Source organism: Copadichromis virginalis, linkage group LG15 (assembly GCF_057382275.1).
Source record: "Copadichromis virginalis isolate Kocher_CV1m ecotype Utaka linkage group LG15, C_Virginalis_male_GT1.1, whole genome shotgun sequence".
In the NCBI taxonomy this organism is placed as follows: domain Eukaryota; kingdom Metazoa; phylum Chordata; class Actinopteri; order Cichliformes; family Cichlidae; genus Copadichromis; species Copadichromis virginalis.
Window position 1 is genome coordinate 8,008,089 of NC_140632.1, and position 22,739 is coordinate 8,030,827.

The 22,739-nt window shown below is 40.3% G+C and overlaps 2 protein-coding genes across 4 annotated transcripts; both read right to left on the reverse strand.

The window, feature by feature from the left end:
• Positions 1-684: 684 nt before the first annotated feature.
• lnc.lemp (lncRNA encoded micropeptide) lies at positions 685-1,447 on the reverse strand. The gene is made up of 2 exons (XM_085433538.1): positions 1,176-1,447; positions 685-980 (listed from the first exon to the last, which is right to left on the reverse strand). Exon 1 carries the CDS (start codon positions 1,347-1,349, stop codon positions 1,179-1,181), a length of 171 nt encoding a protein of 56 aa, XP_085289664.1. The 5' UTR covers positions 1,350-1,447; the 3' UTR covers positions 685-980; positions 1,176-1,178.
• A 2,512-nt stretch (positions 1,448-3,959) lies between these two features.
• On the reverse strand, positions 3,960-22,739 carry scml4 (Scm polycomb group protein like 4). 3 transcript variants are annotated; one of them, XM_085431646.1, is made up of 7 exons: positions 22,360-22,739; positions 17,133-17,328; positions 13,021-13,223; positions 9,674-9,803; positions 7,293-7,505; positions 6,074-6,219; positions 3,960-5,706 (listed from the first exon to the last, which is right to left on the reverse strand). In XM_085431646.1, the coding sequence occupies exons 2-7, from the start codon at positions 17,287-17,289 to the stop codon at positions 5,581-5,583; spliced, it is 975 nt and encodes a 324-aa protein (XP_085287772.1). In that variant the 5' UTR covers positions 17,290-17,328; positions 22,360-22,739; the 3' UTR covers positions 3,960-5,580. The 3 variants fall into 3 exon arrangements, with proteins under 3 accessions (XP_085287772.1, XP_085287774.1, XP_085287773.1); XM_085431648.1 differs by lacking the exons at positions 17,133-17,328; positions 22,360-22,739 and adding an exon at positions 14,148-15,701; XM_085431647.1 differs by lacking the exons at positions 17,133-17,328; positions 22,360-22,739 and adding an exon at positions 14,101-15,701.

A 22,739-nucleotide genomic window follows, 5' to 3' on the forward strand; every position in this document is an offset into this window, starting at 1 on the left:
CAGTGGAACACTATCGGTCATGGATTAGCCTCCTCAGAGCCCGGACCTTAACATTATTGAACCAGTGGGGGTTCATTTTGACAGAGAACAGAACAAAAGGCAGCCAATGCCCAAAGAAAAGCCTTGAATGCTCTTTAGGAAGAACAAGAACAAAGACCAAATACCAAATACTGATTTTCCACGTTATTAAAATTGTAAACATTCTGCTTTAGCTAATAAACTGCTGCACTCTTTTCCCATTTTACTAGCAAAATATCAAGAACTGACAGGTACCTGAAACATTTAGCATAATACTGTATTTTAAATGAACCTCTGCCTTTTGATCCTTTCCCGAGTCTTGGACAAAATGACACACACACAAAAAAATCAATTAGTGTAATCATGGCTCCCAATGGAGCTGTTTAAGGTGACTTTGGCGTTCATCCAGCAGATGGCGCAGTTATTCACATAATAAATTTTTATCGATAGAAACGTCAGTAAAAGTTTACTAGGCTGAAGGAAAGAGTGCTGCGTGTTTTCCTTTCATTGTGAGTTCCTATGCTATAAGGAGAAAATTATAATCCCACTTATTTGTAATAGAGTTTAGGTAACTTTTAAGTTGTAAGAGTGTAGTGCCAGCTTCAATAATATATCACCACATTATCTGAAGTCCTGAACATCATTGTGGAATAACGACTTTCAACATAGGAAAAAAAAAAAAATTTATTTGACAAATACAGAGATGGAGACATGTTGGCAGAGAACAGCACTGGGGACAGGGCCACCACTCCCTTTTTGTTAGCAGAACAACAACAACAAAATGCTGTTGCTTCCATTTTCATGGAACTGGTTTAGAGTGAATTAGAGTCTTAAATTGAAAGGTGTGGCAGACAAATACAGGTAGTGCAGCATACAGGTAGGTCATCTTCAGATTTCCTTCCCTCGGTCACAAACATGGTGTAGGATCCACATCCAGAATCCAAGAGCCTCATACCGCAGACCTTACAGGAAAGACACATTTTTAGACAAACAAACTGTGACAACAGTGACTTGTATTACGTATATAAATTCATCACAGCGATACTGTGCAAATAACAGCAAATAATACGCATCACTTTGGTCCACTCGAAGCTTTACTAACCGACATATCCTAAGCTCTGTAACTCAACAGCGTGTCGTCATAAATATGGCATTACCATTCAAGCCAAATCCAGTTTCTTCTGTGTTTCTGATAGCTTTTCCTGGAGTCGTTTTTTCCTCCAGTCCAGAAACCTTCTCCTCATTCTGTTTGCCTGCCACCCCGCCAAGAAGCCGGCAGCGAAAGAAACCACAACGGCGACCTGTAGTGTCCTCTCCGAGACGTCTGCCATGTTCACCTCTGTCTGACAGATGCACACATTTGTGGAAGCATGAAAATCTTAATACAGGAAGTGAACTCCTGCGAGTCTTTTTCTTCTTCTTGTGCTGGGTTTACTAGCAATTAGCTAACTGCTCAAGCGTGCCACCTACTGGCTGAAGTGTGTAGCAGAAGGTTAGCAGACAAGCTAAAGTTGAGAAAATAGCAACTAAGTACCTAAATACTTAATTAACTAAATAAATAAATTCTTTATTACGACCATTCTTTCTTTTAATTTCTAGATACGTTTTTCAAAATATCATAGACTCGTGGTTACTTTATTAGGCACACCTGTTTAGCTACTCATTAATATAAATTTCTAATTACCCAATCACAGGATAGCAGCTGAATGGATTTAGGTATGTATGCATGGTCAAAACAACATTGTAAAGTACAAACTGAGCATCAGAATGGGGAAGAAATGGGATTTAAGTGACTTTGAATGTGCTATTGTTGTTGGTCTGAGTATTTTAGACACCGCTACTCTGTTTGGAAAGAAAACAATATCCAGTGAGTGGCTGTTCTTTGGGTGAAAATGCCTAGTTGATGCCAGAGGTCAGAGAATAATGGCAAGACTGCTTCAAGCTGTAACTGTAACTCTAATAACCACTCATCGTCACAACCAAGGTATGCAACTTTTGGAATGTGGTGGAGTATGACATTTGCATCATGGATCTAGAGCCAACAAATCTTGTCATGCTATCATGTCAACATGGAGCAAAATCTTGAGGCAAATTTTCAGCGCCTTATTGAATCTGTGCAATGAACTGTTAAGGCTGTTCCGAAGCTAAAAGCAATAGCAAGATTTACCTAATAAAGTGACATGTGAATGTAGCAGTCAATTCCTGTGTCGCTGAGGTTTGTGAATTTTTCCCTTTGTGATGCTTTTAGCCTCTGCTATAATTGATTAATCTTTTCTTTTTATAATTGAATCTGTAAATGACCTGTTTGGTTTTCAGTTTTTATCATGTGTTTCTATATCAACAATCAAATCACAGCTTAAATGAACACTTATTAGTAATATAGTAATAATAGTAATATTAGTTATTGAAAGTGCAAAGAAAAAAATCTGAAAATTGGAAAGCAATTTGTGGTTGCTTGTTGTAGCTTGTTTTCACAGCGAAAGGTTTTACTAAATACTGATAAGCAGTAACGCGTTACTGCCCATCTCTGTAATCCAATTACTTTTGCGACGTTGGTGACAACAGCTGTGTGCAGATCAACAATGGATAATATATCCAGTGCGGGACAGAGTATGAGCGTGCAGCGTTTAAAGCGTGGAAGTACTGACCTTATTTTGAGTTTGATTCCATAAAAAGTGACAAAAACATAAACTCGCGGATTCTTCAACTGACCGCTGCGGCTCACCTGCACCAGGGCAAACCTCTGCCTACCCTACTCCTGCTTTACAGGTGAAAATAGAGCAACAGGACCACTAGTCTTTGACTTTATTTATTTTCTGCTGTGTTTTACTTGCATCTATTTGAAAAAGTGAGTGTAAACACAAAAAATTATTTTATTTTATGTGCTGGAATGTGCAGAAAATAGGTTTAAATATTAAGCTTATTTCTTCCAGTCAGAGAATGTTGCATATAATTAAAGTTTTGCTTGATGCATAAAGTTAAACGATTAAAACTAATAAAACAAGTTTTAAAAAGAGACTTTTCCATTTGATTACATTTTGTATGATGGATTATGCAGAAAAAGTAGAATTGGGCTGAAAAATCTATTGCTTTATCACCTATTCAGGTTGTAAATCGTGTTTTTAAAAAGTAACTAAGCAATTAATTACTTTTGAAAATAAATAATCAGTAAAGTAACGGGATTACTTTTTGGGGGAAGTAATTAGCTACTGATTACTTTTTTCAAGTAACTTGACCAACACGGCTGATAATCAATCTGATATTCTAACTGCTCTATGATACTGTGGGATAAAACCTGCAGCACCAGTGCATTCTAGCCTTTGCACCATATGTGAACATGATCATTTGATTTGCAAAGTGCAGTTCTGTCTACTTTGCAATATGTATTATTGCAAAGTGGAAGTGTTTAGGAACCACAGCAAGTCAGCCAGACCACGTGGCAGACCACATAAAGTTACAGAGCTGGGTCACCGGGTGCTGAGGTGTGTAAAAGTCATCCACGCTCTGCTGATTCAATAAAAGCAGTTTCAAACCAACTGTGGCATTACTATCAACACAAAACTGTGCACCAAGAACCTCATGACATGGGTTTCCATGGCTGAGTAGCTTCAGTGGATGTATTATAGGTGCCTCACTTCACAGTAGTTCATCCCATAAATGTACTTTTTGTAAACCTTTGTACATTTATACTTACAATTGGTTTTCAAAAAAGAGAAGAAATTCAATTAAATAAATTCAATTGATAGTATTATTTCTGTCATTGGTAATTTTCTATACATGCTGATATCCCAGAAATATCATATTCTCAGTTCCTTGGAGATGATACATCCTGCTTTGTCTGTTTTACCATACAGCTCCTATTTCAGATAAATAAACACAGTTTTATCTTTCATCCTTTATGTTAACTAACAGCACAAAATCCAGTTAAATAAGAGACAGGATTAAAATAAAGCCAGGTTTATTTAAGTATCAAACAGTAAAGAACATCAAAATTCAATTAACATAGGTCACTAACTCAAAAATTGACAACATCCAGAGATTCTTAAATTTGTTGAAATAGCTCATGTGCTAAATGTTTGTGTTCATTTCTTGCATGTCTTTAAAATCAAGTTTGATAAAGTGAAACTGTTTTTTTTAATCATAAAAGGTACTAATCAGTCTGTGTTGTACAAACAAAGCATTTAAGCATTGAAAAAAAACAAAATTAAAGTAAGTAACAAGTACTATACACATTAAAAAAGGCATTGTTTAACCAAGTTTGACAAATACTGTGTATGACTACCTTTTGTACAATGTCACACAAGAAAACTGAATTTGGTGGCTGCATAGCCCTGATTCTGACATGGCAATGTTTAAAAGAAACCAAAAACAACCCCCAAATGTTAATGCTCGAGACATTTTACATACAGCAGTTTCCCTTTTTAACAGTTAAGGGATGAAATCCTGCTCCATTCTAAATGACTGAAGAGGTAACGTATGAGAAGAATGTAACCTGAAGGAAGTCACAGAGGTGAAGTTTGCGAGTAGATATGTTGTAAAATGTAGTGATTGTAGTGGTAGTATCTGTTTCGGTGAGCACCCAGTTGTACGAGGTTTATTAAATTCGCTTTGTCTCATGCTACATTGCAACCTCAGTGGAAAAAAGAAGTCATATTTCCTTCCTGTCATTATGAGCACTGTGTGATTACAGACATCTACGACTGGTAAAAAATCTTGGTCGCTTCACTCGAGCTCCGCTGTGGTTTGTGGTCAGAATCTTCACGTTAACAAATCACTTCTTTCTTTATTTCTTTATTTTTTAAAACTTTTTCCAAATATGAGCTCTATCACTCCTTTCTCATGAAGTTTTACACATTCCAGTATTATAAATGTACACTTTGTATTGTCAAGTCTTTGGCACATAAACCATTTGCTTGGCCAACAAGTGTGCACTTAAAGTTCAGAGATGTTTGAGAACTGTGCTCTCAAAATGGCTCAGTAACAGCGCTGTTTTGTTCTAGATTATCTTGCAACAGACTTCCAAATCGACTTAATGAACAGTTTGAGTTATTAATTACAAGTCATGTCACCAACTTTAACCTGGATAAACGTGACCAAGTGAGGATAAAATGGACTATCTTAAAAGTCCAGCAGCAAGACTTTGTAAAGTTTAAATGTGTTACTGAGGTAAAGCACCCTAGAAGTTTATAATGATATAATACAGTATCCAGTGATTATGATCTGCACAAATTAACAATGCCCAAGCTCAAAAATTATTATTACAGGTCGTACTTCAATATACCGTAGCTGCCATCTGTTTGGCGACAAACTATTTACAATCTATAGCAGTTCAGGTACAAAGTAAAGAGAGACAAAAGTAAAATAACTGTTTGAGCTCTTAAATGTCCTAACATGTACAGTCACAGTGTCCAATCTGTGGACAAAGTGTGGTGTAAATGTAGTAAAAGCCAGCATATATTTGGATCAGACGTTCGTGATGTATTGCTGATGACTTAGAAAGGTTTCGGGAATCGGCACCGACTTGTTGCTCTTAAAAATTAACGAGGCGATCGAGGACTCGGCTCACAACCGGCTCTGCTTGAGCCTGTCGATGTGGTAGCAGAGTTTGAGCGCTGGTCCCAGCTTCAATCCCAGGTACTTCATCATCATCTCGCTTTTCAGAAGAAGTAGGGCGTCCCCATCTATTTCCTGGAATATAGCAAGATATAGTTGTAAAGCAACGGAAAAAAAGGATTACTTTAAATATTCCACTCAAGTGCTGTGTGAGAAATGGAGGCAGCACAGTGACTTATTTAAAAGGCTCGGGGACAAACCTTCGTGCACTTTAAAAATTCTTTAATAATATTCATGCAGTTTCCATTTCAGCTCATTTACATTCAGGACCACAGGGCACTGGGTGACAGATAATTTGAGCTACAGCTGTCATATAAGAGATTTTTAAATAGAAAGCATACCCTGCTTCTTGTAAGCTGTGCCCCAGTGCATGTTGGGAAATGAGCTCAGTTCCAGTACATTTAGTATTTAAGTTACACGGCATTAAGCGGGTCGGACTTACATGCTTCCTGAATGCTTCCGCATGGGGTCCCAGAGCTTGGGGATCAGCATCTTTAATGAACCAAACCACATCCTCCACACCCCAGCTGGAAGGGTCCTTACCAACAGGACGCTTGCACTCTCCAGCTTCTGACATCGGGCTGTAGGCTAGATAGCAAAAGAGGACAGGCAGGGTGAATTTTTATTCTAAAAAACAAAAACAAAATTGATGATCTCATAATGTTGCCTGAAAAGAACTTAGAACACAGTCTATAGACTCTGAAGTGATGCGAAAGAGCCTTTACTGCTCATCTGGGTTTTTGGTTTTTTTTGGCTTCTGTAAACACTTAAGAGATAACGTCTCAATCGCTAGTTTTGAGTTTTATTAATAGCGCAGCAGTCTTTTATTTTGAAATTTCACTCAGTTAGATTTACATAGATGATGAAGGAGGGTGTAATTTAGCTTGTGAGTAAAAAGTTACTGAGCAGAATACTTGGTTTCTCAGCCAATCAACCCCTTTCTTTCCTTACTTCCTGTTTCGAATAACGTAGATGGCGTCGGCCAAAATTCTCAACTCATCGTTTCAAAATAAGTCGGCAAAACAATGCTTGTGAAAATGCTAGAAGTAGCTGGCCTAGCTCTGTCTGAAGGAAATATTACAGAGACACTGTCACCTCCTAGGCTAACCAATTAGGGAAAACGACAATTAAAAATTGTATATTACAATTTTACAAAGTGTTACCTTTGAGTCACACTGAATTTAGGCAGTATTAGCATGTGTACTACTTATGTCAAGCTTCTTCTCATGGGTCTTCCAGAGATTGCTGATCTCAGCATATTTCGGTAGAGGTCTCAGGTTAATCTTTTTGCATTGCACAAAATTCAATTATATTGAAGCTAAAAAACTCCAGGGTTTCTCACACTAAAGCTACAGCACACCTGACTGTGTGACTTTACTTGAGCAGATCTATGATGGAAACCCATCCCAAACCACTTACACCACAAATGACATTATTATGCTGTAAACTAGCACAACTATAGATGTAGGCAGATGTTAAAGAAATGCATATGAAAATAAATGCAAACATCTCTTGAATGATGAGTGATCTGGGCCTTCATTGGTCTAAATAATTTCATCTCTAAAGATATGGATAACATAATTACAATGCAAGTATAAACCAACACTAATGGCACAGGTGATGTGCATGGAAGTGCACCTGGCAATAATTTATAGCCTCACCATTTCTGTTTCCTTCCTGGTGACTTCCTGGGCTTGACGCTTGTCTGCACATGCCTGCTGTAGCAGAGCAACTGCTGCCACGGTAACCGTAGGACTGCTTCATCTGATACTGTGACGTCGTGACGCTGAATGCAGAGTCACTGGGATCTATAGCATAGCGCCTCGAGTCCACCGGTGGGTCACATAAAAAATCATCAGCCAATGGCGTCTCCGCTGGGGAGGGAAGTACAGGAAGTGGCATTGTTAAAGCCAAACCCAACAAAAAAAAAAGTTTCTTTTTTTAACATGACCATTGCAATTATACTGTGAGATATCCCATCATGGTTATCAGAGGATGTACCCTAACAACCCTGAATGAAACGACTTTCATGGATTATCATGAAAGCTTGATATGCCTGAGTTGCACTGAGGCAATGGCAAAAAAAACAAGGTTAAATTAAAAAGCTAATGACATTTCCTGTTGGCCTTAGCTTTAGACTGTGTTAGGCGCTAGTTGATATTAACAAGCAAAAAGATGCTGAACATAGTACAAGCTATTATAGCTTAAAAATCATTGCATAAAGCTCAATGTATAGCCTCAAAACACTGCAAGTGTGGCTGTATTGTTCAAACTGGGTGATAGATACAAAAAGTAGAAGGACTGTGATGACCATATGAAATTTATAATGAGTCAAGAAAAAAAGATTCTTAATATCTTACTATATTTTCAGACCAGTATAAAGCCTTTGGGTGTATATAGTATATTAGACAGCTTCCTTTCACCAGACTAGAATAATATAGAAAGAACTGTATAATAAATACAAAGCTAATCTTTAGGTAAGCTGCATTAAAGCCCCCGCGGTCTGTAACTGTATGGATCTGAAATGGATGAAAGATAGTCAGTAATTCCTCAGAGTCTGCTCCCTTTGTGCCAGCTTTTCAGCTTGTCAATAATGTAAATGCTTGCTAGTTAAGTCAGAACCAGGCAGATACAGATTTTCCTAATGACAGATTTATAACATTGAAATATGCTACTAAGATGATTTTGCATTACTTCTGCATTATGCTCATGCAAAGGTTAAATGTACTGCTATTGTGTTCTGAAAAATCAATTATGATTAAGATCTGGGCATGCAAATTTGAAGGATTACACACCCCCACATGCACACAATAAGGCACATGTGCCCTACAGAATGTATTTTGATACTTTTCAAATATAAGCAGTTAGATATATAAGCAGTATTTTGCTGCATATCTACGAGTTCATTGCAACAGCTAAAAAGTCGTCTTTGATCTTTACATCATAACGTATTACTGCGGCACATACTATATATATGTGCGTGTTAAAAATAAGATTTAGAAGATTAGTCACTCAAAAGGAAATGTATACTTCCAATATACATAGATGCTCCTGAAATGCTTTTTTTCCACTGGAGGAAAAAAAATATCAATATCTGTCTGGGTGGCACCACGGGGATCGTGCTGAGTTTTTGTCTGCATGCATATGCGCATGTGCACTTCATCTCTGTGTCTACAGTCTGACATCAAACACTTTTCATGATTTGCATGAACAAAGAGCAAACGGCTGGTCCTTGACGCATGAGATTTCCCCCCTCTAACCTTAAATACACTAAAGGCAGCCTTTAAATATTTGCTTATTCAAAGCAAGGCTAATCTTTAGGGTGGGAAAGATGTTTTTAAAATGAAAGAAAGCATGGTTGTATGACTTTTGTTTCCTATTTAAAAGAATATTTAAGATTCGTACTTCTAAAAATCTTATTTTCTAAGCAACTAAGGAAAAGAGGCTGGGAAGATTGGAAGGGAAAACAAAATATGTAACTGGGTTATGTGTGAAGGTGTGAGCCCTTTATCCTAAATAAATCCACATATGCTTGTGGTTTAAATTAGATAAATAAATTAGGGAAAACCAGTCACTAGTGTATTTAGAGAACAAAAATGAAACATCACATTGGAAAAAAAATAGACAGAAGCATTTTATCTTGCCCCTCAATTAAAGTCAAAGGCAGAGTAGTAAAGGATGGGGGGTTGTGGGGGTGGGAGATAATACAAGAAGTAGACAAAACAAAAAAGAAGGTGGAGGCCACAAAGTCACACCATCACTTCAACCAGTGAATGCACAATGAGAATCACATTTTGAAAAACCACCATTGGTTAGCTTTCCCTCAATCGTTCTTCCTATTATTCTGGGCCATAGTTCACATCTGTTTGCATGCATATGTGTGAATGAATGTGAGACCGTATGGTTGATTATGTGTATGTTGGAATATGTATGTTTATCTTTAATGAATGGCTTATTTCTCCACTATTGTTATTATTAATGGCCAAGCTTCTTTATGGAAAAACTGATCATTATAACTGTGCGTGTCTTTGTGTCTTTTTACCTGTCAGGACCTGTGGTGTGGCAGAATGGGGGACGATGGCAGCGTCCTGTGGGATGGAGCCCATCTCTGGCTCTGGTGTGCTGCTGGGAGGAGAATTGGCTAGAGGGGACATCACCATCCGGGGCTTCAGCTACAGGGGAACATACACATGCAGTCGCTAATTAGAGGTTCTGCATGTTGAAAACTGACATGGGTGAAAGAAAATCCTTAGCTATAGCTGTAGAGTTCCTATAATGCAGCACATACTATAAAGTCTGGTTAATGGGCTAGGCTAAAGCCCATTACTGTAGATTTACAGCTGAGGACAAAAGCATCTTGTTGTGAGCTTTGTTTAAAAGCAGGCAGGCAACCACAACAGATAAACTCACCAAACACTTTATTAAATACAGTCTTGGTTAAGCCCTTTTTTGCCTTCAGAGCTGCCTTAATTCCTTGTTGCATGGATTCAGCAATGTTGGAAACATTCCTCTGAGACTTGTGTCCATACTGACATGAGAGCATCAGACAGTTGCTGCAGACTTGTCAGCTGCACATCTATGACGTGGATCTCTTGCTCCACCACATTACAGTACAGTGAACTCTCTGTCATGTTCACGAAACCAGTTAGAGATTATCTGAGCTTTGTGACATGGTGCCCAGAGCAGCCAGCAGGTCATAAAGGGATAGGGATGGTCACCAACAACAATCAGGTAGGCTGTGTTGATATTAAGGGGCCAAAGGTTTGCAAAGAAAATATCCACTATACCAGGGGTGGGCAACTCCAGGCCTCGAGAGCCGGTGTCCCTGCAGCTTTTAGATGTGTCCTTGAACAAATACAGCTGAGTTAAATGGCTAAATTAGCTCCTCAACGTGTCCTGAAGTTCTCCAGAGGCCTGGTAACAAACTAATCATGTGATTCAGGTGTGTTGACCCAATGTGAGATCTAAAACCTGCAGGACACCAGCCCTCGAGGCCTGGAATTGCCCACCCCTGCACTATACCATTCCATCACCAAAAACAAGCTGAAATGCTGATACAAGATAGCATGGATCCATGCTTTTATGTTGTTTACACCAAATTTTGGTGCAAACATTCACACTGGCGTAACCATTTCTACATGGCTAAAAGCACGGAGCTAGTGTTGAGCGATTGGTTGATTGAATATTTCCTTAACAAACAACTGAATTATACCTGCTAAAATGGCTGGTGAGTGTAGAAAAATCACAACTTACAATACCGAGATACATTTACCAGCTTTAACTTTTTTCATACAAAATGTCATCACTTCTGCCCCAAGTAGAGGAGCTTAAGTATCTCGGGGTCTTGTTCACAAGTGATGGGAGAAGGGAGCGGGAGATCGACAGACGGATTGGTGAAGCGAGAGCAGAGTGTAAAAGCGAAGCTCTCAATTTACCGGTCAATCTACGCCCCTACCCTCACCTATGGTCACGAGCTGTGGGTAGTGACCGAAAGAATGAGACTACGAATACCCTTCCTCCGAAGGGTGGCTGGGCTCTCTCTTAGAGATAGGGTGAGAAGTTCGGCCATCCGGGAGGGGCTCAGAGTAGAGCCGCTGCTCCTCCACATCGAAAGAAGCCAGTTGAGGTAGTTCGGGCATCTGATAAGGATGCCCCCTGGGCGCGGTTTTCCAGGCATGTCCCACCGGGAGGAGGCCCCAGGGCAGACCCAGGACACACTGGAGAGATTATATCTCTCGGCTGGCCTGGGAACACCTTGTTTTTTCCCCGGATAAGCTGGAGGAGGTGGCTGGGGAGAGGGAGGTCTGGGCTTCTCTGCTTGGGCTGCTGCCCCCGCAACCCGGCCCCAGATAAGAGGAAGAAAATGGATAGATGGATGGATGGATGTCATCACTTCATCATTTTATCCTTTTTGAAATTCTATGAAAACTCTCAATTTATGCCCAAAAACGTGTTTTGTGAGCTCACAGTCAATTTGGCAAATTTATTACTGATGGTTATGCGTGTTGAATGTTTATGCCAAAGTTTAAGAAGTTCCCTTAAGATGTTCCTTAGACACCTCATTTATGAGCATGGGATACGGTATTCCATTCATTCACGTACTATATAGTACTGAGCCACCCATAATTTCTTAATAGTTTGCTAGGAACATGGAAACTATAGGTGCAACGATTTATTTAAAACTTTGGAAATACAAATGGAAATAGTATATAAAGGAAAATATTGATTCTCTACTATTCTGATAAGCTTATAATCCCACCTTTATTCTTCAACACAGCCTTCAACTCTCATATGCAAGCTTTCTTTTCATTTCTTTAAGAAGTCTTCAGGAATAGTTCTCCCGGCTTCCTGAAAGACATTCAAAGCTCTTCTTTGGATGTTGGCTGCTTTTTGATGCGTTCCCAGCCAAGATGATCCCACTCTGCTTCAAAGATTTTGAGGTCCAGGCTCTGGGGAGGCCAATCCATGACTCATGGTGTTCTGTTGATTGTTTATCTATCCAGGTATGCTTTTACTACATTTGCAGAACGTTTGAGATCATTGTCTTTCAAGACATCTGGATCAATGTCTACATAAGACCTGTTACCACTGGCTGCCAGTCAGCATACCTCAGCCTTTTCTACCTGTTTCCTTTCCTTAAGGATAACTTCATGACAGCAATCCTTCCACAACAGATGGTGCAGCTGAAGTGCCAGATGCATCTCTCAGGTCCAGTGTCATTGGCTGGAATTTTTCGTATTTCTTAAAGACATCACTTTCAGATGCTGTTCATCAGCTGCAGATAGTTTTTTAGGCCTACCACTGCTTCTTATGTCATCCACTTGTCCAGTTTTCACAGTTTTTTAAGGATTAACTGCACACCACGATGACACATGCCAAGTTTTCAGCTGATAGCAAGGAATGAGGGCTGCCTTAAGACTACCCAGCGCTGTAGGTGATGAAAATAGTGGGCCATCATGAATACAGACATTCGAGCAAAATAAAGAATGAAAGCTAGGTTAAGTATATGTTTCACAAGGAAGAAAATGCCTTAGTCATTCAAAGGAATGAAAACACAACATGACAACATGAAAACTGTGTGAAAATTCAACTGTGTTTGCTCACAGGAAGACTCAACGGAGTGCACTCTGTGTAAAAAGAAAAATGCATTAAAAGCATTTTCAGTTGTTGATCACATATGTGAGGGAAGTGGTTTGTATGTATAACCACCAAGGGTTCTGGGAAATACGTATAGATTAGCAGCCTCAAAACACAGATGACCTATACTCAGTACTGTATATGATCGTATGCTGTACCAACAAAGACTCCTGCACTGCTGTGTAGACACGGTTTCCCTCTTCTATTAAAGGAATGCCCATCTACATGATTAAACTAAAAAATTAAACTGACCTTAAAGCCAGGCTTCCTGCCTCTTTTCTTCGGGACCTTAAGAGGTGACAGAGTTTCAACATAGTGGCTCTGGAACTCCAGCTTTCGGATAGGAGGGCGTCCTCGCTTCCTGCCAGGCACCTTACCTTGGGGCCCCGGTATGAACTGGGGGTCGAGAGCGGAAGCCTGCATCTCCGAGCCAGCGGACAAGGAACTCATCAGACCTGAGAGACAGCGGGAGAGATTATCAAACTCAAAGTGGCAGCTTTTAAAAAAGCGTGCAACACTGCTCAGCTGCAAATCACAGTGGAAACTCAGAGGCTCACTCACACACACTCACCGCCCCCCTCCTTCGAAACACACCAAAAATATAGGAAGTAGTAGAAACAAAGCCACATAAAGCTTTGTACTTTACTCCACCCCTCCCCCCCCAACCCTCCAGCTGCAAAGATTGCAATAAATATCATTACTGCACTACGAGAGAGAGGGAAAGAGAGAGAGACAAAGCCCCGCAAGCAGGCAGACACACAAACATAGGAAATGAAACCCACAACACCCACACACACTATCAAACAATCAATGAAGTGCGCTGTCACACAGACACACACACATTTACACACGCACAGGCAGTACTTTCAAGTGTTTGATTGAGTGCCATTAATCCACACTGCCTCTCTCAATCTATCTCAATCAATCAATCCATATTATTTTGTTTGGGGTTTTTTTTAATTATATAAAAGAATCAGCTGACTTTGCCTTTGAACACGAAGCTCTGTGCTTTACTTCTCAGAGCTCTCCTGCCAATTTACCCGGTCAGCGGCACATTACTCTTTCATTTCTGTAAATGGCTAAACAACGCCTTGATGCAACTTGACTCCAGTGCAGACAGACAGCAGTCTGCAAAGTATTTGCCACTGCAGAGGGAGAGAGAGAGAGAGAGAGAGAGAAAGAGAGAGAGAGAGAGAGAGAGAGAGAGAGAGAGAGAGAGAGGAACAGAGGCAGACAGACCACGTGAATACGTACGATGCCTTTCATCCTCTCTCTCTCTCTCTTTTCCTCAAATAGAAAAAGCTTCAAAGTGACCTGCTGAGCGTTACTTACCATGCACACAGCTGTCTGTGCTAATTGCCGTCTCTGTGATGCCTCACCTCAGCAGCAGATTTATGGATGTCCCCCCCCCTTCTCCTCTGACAGATCTCGCTTGCTCCAGCAGTCTGCCGCTGCTGTCCTCCGCTGCCACACACTGACTGTCAAGACACCGGCAACTCCGCGTGCCTCTCTCTCTCTCTTCCTCAATCTCCGACACAACCCCCTCCTCTTTCTCTTCTACCCTAACCCCCTTCCTGTGTGTCCCCTTTCAGTCGCCATAGCAACACGCCTCTAACATCCCGTGGCAGCCGGCAGACGTGCTGAGCTCAAAGCACTGTGTGTGTGTGTGTGTGTGTGTGTGTGTGTGTGTGTGTGTGTGTGTGTGGCAGTGTGGGACAGTAATGTAATTACAGTTGCTGCATCTCGGGGTTCTTCTTGCCTGTCTTCAGAAAAAAACAACAAAAAAGAAGGCTTAGAGCGGGTGACAAAGGATTCAAGCTGTGCACTGTTTTGTGCTACAAGCGTATGAGTTACACACAGTAAAATGTCTGTTTTTTCATTTTTGGAGAAGAAATTTCTGCACAGGAAGATTATTTTCTTAAAGAGTCCAGACCAAAATTGGAATATCTCGCTATTTGTTTTTCCTTTGCCTGATTACTTTTGAATCCATGAAGCTTTTGCAGACTGGCTTTAAGGTAAAGAGATCAATTTTCCCTGTAAACATCAAACGGTTCCAGCAGAAGCCCCACAGCCCCTTTTGGTTGCGATAAAAGATCACACTGCTGTCAGAAACTCAACACTCTTCCTTTCATTTATAGTCTTCTTTGGCTTCTATGTCAGCTAATGTAACGCATTTCTTGTTTTATCTGTAATGAAAAAGAAAACAAACATGGAAAGACAAAGAAAAGGGGCCAGCCAACGGCTTGTCTGTGTCTCTAAAGTAAAAAAGAAAAGAAGAAGAAAGCAGGCTCGAGAGGGCTTATTTGCTCTTAAAGGTTACAAGTGTACCAACTCGGGCTTTTCCCCTCACTGCATATCGATTAGTTACGCCCTGGTTGCAATGCCGGTTCCCGTTCCAAGCTGTATTTGTGGGGTTTTAACACTCAATCAGAAGCAGGTTAACCTTTCAAGAAGGAGCCTCAATCCCTGACGCACGCAGGGCGCCTGCATTCGCGGCCTCTGCGAGCGTGTAAAGAGATTTGTCAAGAGTCGGCTGCAAAGCTTCGCTCACGGGATGTTTTAACAGTGAATATTAGGTGCCAGGTGAAGTCTACGTGATAATAAAAAACAACAACGACAGTAAACAGCAAGGTCAGGACAAATACTCTGTAAAACTGTACACATACACGCACTGTAATGGCCTGAGTGCGCAGAAGTGAGAGCCATAAATCATAAAAGTAATTACGCGGTGAGATTAATCCTGATGTCCCTCTTCAATCAGTCCTGTCTCATTACGGCACATCACATTAGAGACATAGACAGACTGAGACAGAACAGATAATCATCTTTTACTTAAAAAAGAATTGGATATGAGGGGTGGGAGCCCATTAACACTCACCGAGTCAATATGAGACAGCGCCAGTTTTGGGGGGGTTTTTTGCAGGCAAGCAGAAAGATTTTCAGCATTGCACGGGACCCACCACTCCCACCCAGACCCCCAAACACAATACGGTTGGGATCGCAGCCTAATTTGTTTATGGCTAATAAAACAATTAAGCAATCAGTGAACCCCTGCATGCGATTTTATTTTCCTGCTGAGGGACATCGGAAGTCAAATGTTGGAGGGAGCCTGGTGTTACAGACTCAGTCATGCAGCGACGATCAGCAGTGATTAGCATAACATAATCACTGGCTTCGGGGCATGGAGATTTGTATCCGCTTTCACTTACGCAGAGGGGACACAGCAATAAAGTGAGTTATAGTTATGCCTCACTAAACTGCACACCTAGACACACACATAAACAAACAGTCTAATCACCGCCTTACAGACACACACAAACCTAAATGCATGCATATAATAAGTGCAGTAAGACAACATACCCTTGCTTGGCAGCAGAATAGATTAGTATAAGTGTGTTTTTGTCTATGTATATGTGTGTATGTGTTTTCTAATCAGTGTAACAATATAACCCCCCCCCCCCCCCCCCCCCCGAATTTATTTACAGCTCAGGCAGGGCGTCACCATGGTAACAGACAGTGAAATCGGATTCTGCACCAGCGTCATGTGATAAGGTGGGAATAAATAAAAGGATAAACAACAATGCGTGTATTAAATAGGCGAGCTCTCACACTCCGCCTGCCCCTCCTTATCTCTGCTGAGCCCTTCTAACTACACAGCACACTTCAGAGAGAAAAGTGGAGGTGGGGAGTGTTGCTCTTTGCACCAACTATGGGTCATGGCGGTGGTCTTGGAGGGGGGAGCTCTCTGACATAGACTAAGCCACACACCTGTACACACACATCTGTATGTAAAACTAGGCTTAGATGTGGTCTGTGGTCTCAAAAATATTTGTAGATGTTGAATTATTTATAACATGTGACACAAACTGACAGGACATCTTTCCAATATCCTTCTTATTGTTACAAATTTGCTTTTTTATGCATTTCTGCTTCACAAGGTAATAGGAGAATGTAAAACATACTCCCAGTCATGTCTGTCTACTTTGTGTGACCTTAATAATATTATATATTATATTATAAAATGCATTTCTATTATATAAAATTCTAGATTTTATGAATAATATCAAATTTTTTCATTTTATTTTTGTTGCAATGGCTGGAGTTGAATCTCTACGTATTTAGCATCCATATTTGTCTTTGATATACAATCATCTGCCACTTTGTTAGGTATACCTTTTCACCTGCTTGTTAACATAACATTTTATGTAAATAAGAAATCACATGGTACTGACTCAGTGCTGTAAATGTGGCATGATTGTTGGTACCAGACAAGTTGGTCTGTGTATTTCAGAAACTGCTAATCTACTGAGATCTTGTACTGATTTCCACTCTAGCTAATCATAACATTACTGTTAAACTCGTACTTTGTGTGTCGGAGTCCTGGATCTTCATACTCTGCACGGCTGACTCTGACTCTGGATCCAAGTTAACCAGATGCCAGCAACTGCGCCCCCTGTGGTCACGTCGATCTTGACGCAGGTGCAGACGCACACCTTTGCTGAGGGTGCCAGGCAGTCTCATGCCCTCAAAGTCAACCGCGTGAGGGCAAAATGCACCACACTGGAACGGCAGAAAAAAAACGCACAGAAATAATCATGTGTACATGTGGCTGATACGCATAGTTTTTCCATTATTCCATTTGTCAGCATTGATCAAGTCTTCTGAAAATTAATTTTAGACCTTTGAATCCAAAAATGAGTGTGGAAATGGAAAAGAGCAAGCAACTTAAGGACAGATGGAGTAAGACAGAAATGGACAGAGTGAGCAGAAGAAGCACAAAAATTAATTGGGATGCCGATTGGGTAATTATACTAGTGCACGCTCAGAGGTCAAAGGAATAAACTGGAAGTTAATGGGAGAATATGGCTTAGCTAATGATAAAAGTATGTGGAACAATTTGTCTTTTATGCTGTAAAGCGAATGCAATTCAGCCTCCGGGGTGCTGGATTACTGATTAATGTGAACTAACGTGGCTTTAGTCTTCTTTGTACTGAATGGAACAAAAGCGAATGAGAGGGAAGAGCGGAGCCGAGAACTTGTAGACTTAATGGAAATGTTCATATTATCACCCCACGCTGAGAGCAGATCTTGTTTTCTGTGTGTTGTTTGTTAATTGCTATTTCAGAGGACCTGGTTATATTTATCGCTCTCAGGCTTAGATTAAATAATCCTTGCAATTTTTAGCTGCTTTTGCTTTCCTGAAGGCTCCATATGGACTTCCACCAATGGAAGTTTAGCAGGGATTCTAAACCAATCAGTCTAATCACAAAAATATATTAATTATATGCAGCTTATGCTTATACAAAGACTGGCACTGCAAAGCTCTATGGATTATCAGCAAATACAATTTGATGAGGAAGAAGAGAGCGTCACAGTGTCATAAATATCCTAAGCCTGGTGACAAAATTAACTTATTTAAATTGCAATCAGATATTACAAGGTGACTGTGTTTGCTAAATAAACATATTGTAATTAATCTTCCCTGTCGTCCTCAAGCGATTCGACGGGAAGGAGAAGACAGAGAGGAAAGTCATTTCCTTCAGACACAAACAAAACGAGATAAGGAACATCAGCAAAAAAGATTTTTGTGTACAGTCCTTGTAAAATTCTTTTCTTCGCATTTCACTCATATCCTGTCTCTCTCCCTCCACTAACTCCCAACGGGCACAGCAGATGGCAGCAGGTTTCTTCCTGTCAAAAGAGAGTTTTGCCTTCCCACTGTCGCCAAGTGCTCAAAAGGGGTATTGTCTGATTGGTGGGGGTTTCTCTCTATTGTTGTAGGTCTGTCCTTGCAATATAAAGTTATATAAATAAAACTGTATTGAATTGAACCCTCTATAATAGGGATGTCATGGAACACATGGGAATCAATTTGATACTAAGTGTGTGTGTGTGGGCGGGGGGGGCAGTATTAATAGAAAAGTCTTAATCAGAAGGAAAAACTACATATGAAAACACTGCTGAAAGTCTGAAATTTATGCCTTCCTTCACATTTTCTAAAGCCATAGGTGTGGGGATTCAAGTCTTTCCTGGGCATGTTCCGGTCCCCGGACTTTATGTTTAATATCCATGCTTTATAGGATCTGTAATGAATTATTCCCAGAGGAAATTATGTGAAAAAAATTCCATGGCAACAAGAAGGACAAAAACTCTCTCGACAAACATGTTTGAGTTAAAGCTATTTAAACAATCAGAAAGTAAGAAAAAAGTTTAAAGTGCAGGGAAAGGGGGAAAAAACAGGAGCAACTGAAACAGTCATTCCAGCCATGCTACGAGGTTATACAGGACTCCTCCCGACAATCATCTTGACATGCTGACGTGTACATTACAGCATGCTTATATTTGCTAATGAGCACTGAACACAAAGTACAGCTGACGCTTTTACCAAAAATAGAGCATCAACTGAAAAATGACCCAATGATGGCACTTTGGACAAAAAGATTTTCAGTCCAGTAGCTGTCAAGATGTTTGACTTAAAACCATAAATATAAAGGGAAGCATTAGGGTACACCGTGTGTGTTTGTATAAGTGCTCACACTAATACATCCTCAGCATCTGTCAAACATTTCTCATGAAAACATAAGCAAAAGGGGTAAAAAAAATGAGATGACATGAAAAAGGTCACGTAGCGCTGGATGAAGATTTGACCAGATCACTAAAGTCAGTAATGGGGTTCATCTAATTTAGGGTTTAAGAGCGCAGTTTGGACTGAGTGGAAATGACAGAAAATAAAAAGAGAAGTGAGAGGTGGCAGTTAAAGGAGGAGACCAGATAAAAACTGGACAAGGAAATGAGAGAGGGAGGAGGACAACGTGGAGAGAGAGGCACATTCAAATGATTGAACTCTTTAACTCTTTCCTCCATAAAGATGGCGTCTGACAGCCTAACCTGTACCCTTAATGGTGGGTTTTGACACCTCACTATATATTTAATAAAGAGGTAGTTTGAAAACCATTAGAATAGTTTCTGGGTTTTTCCAAAGGCAGCAGGTCTGAAATGTGATAGAAATTGCTTGGCTCAGAAAAGAGCTTCAGGGGTTACTCCAAGTAAGGGGTAAAGGGTTAAAAAGTGCTATGAATGTTATAGGAGCATTGAAAAAGCACAAACAAATTCCAGCTATTTAATGTTTTTTTGTTTAGTTTTTAAATTAATGAATAAAAAACAAAGGAAAAATGTAGAAAAACAACAAGGGAGGGGGGGAGGAAGAGAGTAACAAAAAAAAGGAGTGGGAGACGATAAAACGAAAAAATCTGCCATGAACCTCAAAATTCCCATTTACAAAAAAAAATGTGAAACATCAAATAGTTATTGTAAAAACACACAAACACACACACACAAATCATGCACCATGAAACAACTCGAATGGAAAAAAAACCTTCAGATTTGATGAAATGCAGTGCAACCGACACACACACACACACACACACACACACACACACACACACACACACAGGGGAATGCTTCTGTTTCTGTCTACAGGATCTGGGTCCCATAAGAGCAGCAGGCTGCTTTACCTTGTCACTCTATCAAAACATTGTGTTTTGGAGCTTCGCCAGGAGTGTAGCTGCCGGGTTTATTTTTTTGTTTCTTTAAATCATACACTCACAGACAGAACCACACACACACACACACACACACACACACACACACACAGCTGTTCTTATTCAGGTAAGCCATGAGCGAGACACATGTAGCGATGGAAAAAGCACCAGAAAGGCTCTGATTTTTTTTTAAAAAAGGTCTTTTTTGATTAAAGGCTGCGGCTTTGCTCACGCACATAATCATCAAACGTGCTGCTCGTGCTTTACGAGTGTCACACTCCATCCCTTTGCACTGCAAATCCACCCCATCCATTTTAACAGAGTAAGACATCCATAAATAGGCTGCTTAATACCATCCATGCATCCATCCATCCATCCATTCGCTTCCGCTTATCCTTTGCAGGGTCGCGGGGGGTGCTGGAGCCTATCCCAGCTGTCATAGGGCGAAAGGCAGGGTACACCCTGGACAGGTCGCCAGTCTGTCGCAGGGCTAACACACAGGGACAGACAACCATTCACACTCACATTCACACCTAGTGGCAATTTGGATTATCCAATTAACCTATCCCCACAAGCTGCTTAATAGGTAAAAGTTAAAAAGATTATAATTGCTACTTTTTTCACACAAGGAGCCTGAGATTATATTTTTTTGTAAAGAATCCCTGTGATACCAAAATACGTTATTGCTTATGAGTTATGGTAGAACAAAAAGCCTTGATATTCAAAAGAAGAACACTGAATATGTAAATTAAGAGCGTGGAATTTCAAAGAAGGTATCTGTATTTTATTTGATTTGCCAGTGAATCTCACCAGAAAATAAGACAGAAGAAACAGAAGTGGATTATTGTGTTTGTGTATTAAATAATGGTTTGCTGTCTTGGAAAATGTAAAAGCTTAAAAACCAAATCAAAAGATAACTTTTTAAAATAATTTTCAGCTCTGCTAAGCGTTGCCAGCTTTGGTAGCCAATGTGGAATTTTGGACTATGTGTATATATATATATCTATATATGTATGTATATATATATATATATATATATATATATATATATATATATATATATATATATATATATATATATATATATATATATACATGAAAAAAATTGTGTATTTAATGTTAAAGAACCACAATGTCTACATTTCCCAACGCATTTCACAGGTGACCATCTTTTCATTATTTTTTTAAAAAAGCTGAGAGTTTAATGTCCTTCTGTACTCTATTAAAACACTAAGTGATCTTTAACAATTAGGCATTAAATCATCAGACTGAGCTCGAGCAGTCCACAGTGGAGATTTGCTACAATGACGACTTTAATTACACTTTCTGTCATTGATCGCAGGCCCTGGCTTCCCTGGCTTCTCCACCCACCGCTGTACAGGTTGTTTTTTTTTTTAGCTCAGGGTCAGCATGTTTATAAAAGGGAACAGCACGAGAAACTCTGTAGACTTTGCTTCTCTAAGTGAAGCAGCCACGTATTAAACTTTTATTTTCAGTCAGATAAGCTGGCCTGGCTTCAACCCTAAAGAAAAACTCCAAGATGTTCAGGCAGTCATGACAGCAGAGGTGAAGCCTTCATTACTGGATGCTTTCCTTCCAGTCATCCTTACTTCTTTCCTTTAGTTGATGAAGGGATTAACAGATAACTGAAAGCATATTCAAATGAAGAGCTATGCGTTACCACTTACACTAAAAAAAAAGCTGTTTGCCTGCAAGGTAGGCACATGGGGGCCCACATGGGGGCCCACACCCCACTGCAATCAACCTTTGTGATGCATGATGGGAAAATAATTACTTTGCCATTAATATATCACACAGGCTATATTTAAATATAGTTTATCATTATCTTGCCAATACAAGGACAATCAAAGGAGCATGATCCTGTAATAAACAATGCTTTAATATAATTATCGGATCTCTGCTGGCCCAGTGTGAGTGTATTTTGACCTTGCAGGTTAGACTAATGAAATTAGCACCCGTGCGTTTGTGCGCTCTAAGTCCAGTAACGTCAGGATGTGAGAGGGTCGAGTCTGTAGTAGGATTTATTTACCTATGTCGAAGCGGTTGATTCATCAGCGGGGAATCAATTTCTCCACAGCAGGCTGGCTGAGCACACAGTGCAGCATCAGATGCAGCACAAACACCGGGAAAGGAGGGGGGGCACGAGTCCGGGTTCCACCCCTGCAGATGCGGTAGGGAGGCGAGCGAGCTCAGTGGGCTGCCGGCGGGAAGCAGAGCGGCAGACTTCACCTTCCTAACGCGCCGTCCGATGCTTTTCAGAGACAGGAGTTGAAAGATCCTGCAGGGCGGAAGCTGAGGGGGAAAGTGCGACTGAATTGTTGGTGTGCATAATTTTCCTATCTGGCCTTAAAGCTGTTGCCTATTGCGTTTTATCTCCACCGGGTTCAGGAGAGCGGGAGAGATGGCATG

Coding starts and splice junctions, on each gene's coding strand:
- lnc.lemp (XM_085433538.1), bottom strand. CDS start 1,349: ATGGCAGACGTCTCGGAGAGGACACTACAGGTCGCCGTTGTGGTTTCT.
- scml4 (XM_085431646.1), bottom strand. CDS start 17,289: ATGAGACTGCCTGGCACCCTCAGCAAAGGTGTGCGTCTGCACCTGCGT. Junction 13,224..17,132: donor CCAGGACTCCGACACACAAA/GTACGAGTTTAA, acceptor GCTGTCTCTCAG/GTCTGATGAGTTCCTTGTCC. Junction 9,804..13,020: donor GCAGGAAGCCTGGCTTTAAG/GTCAGTTTAATT, acceptor GTTCCCCTGTAG/CTGAAGCCCCGGATGGTGAT.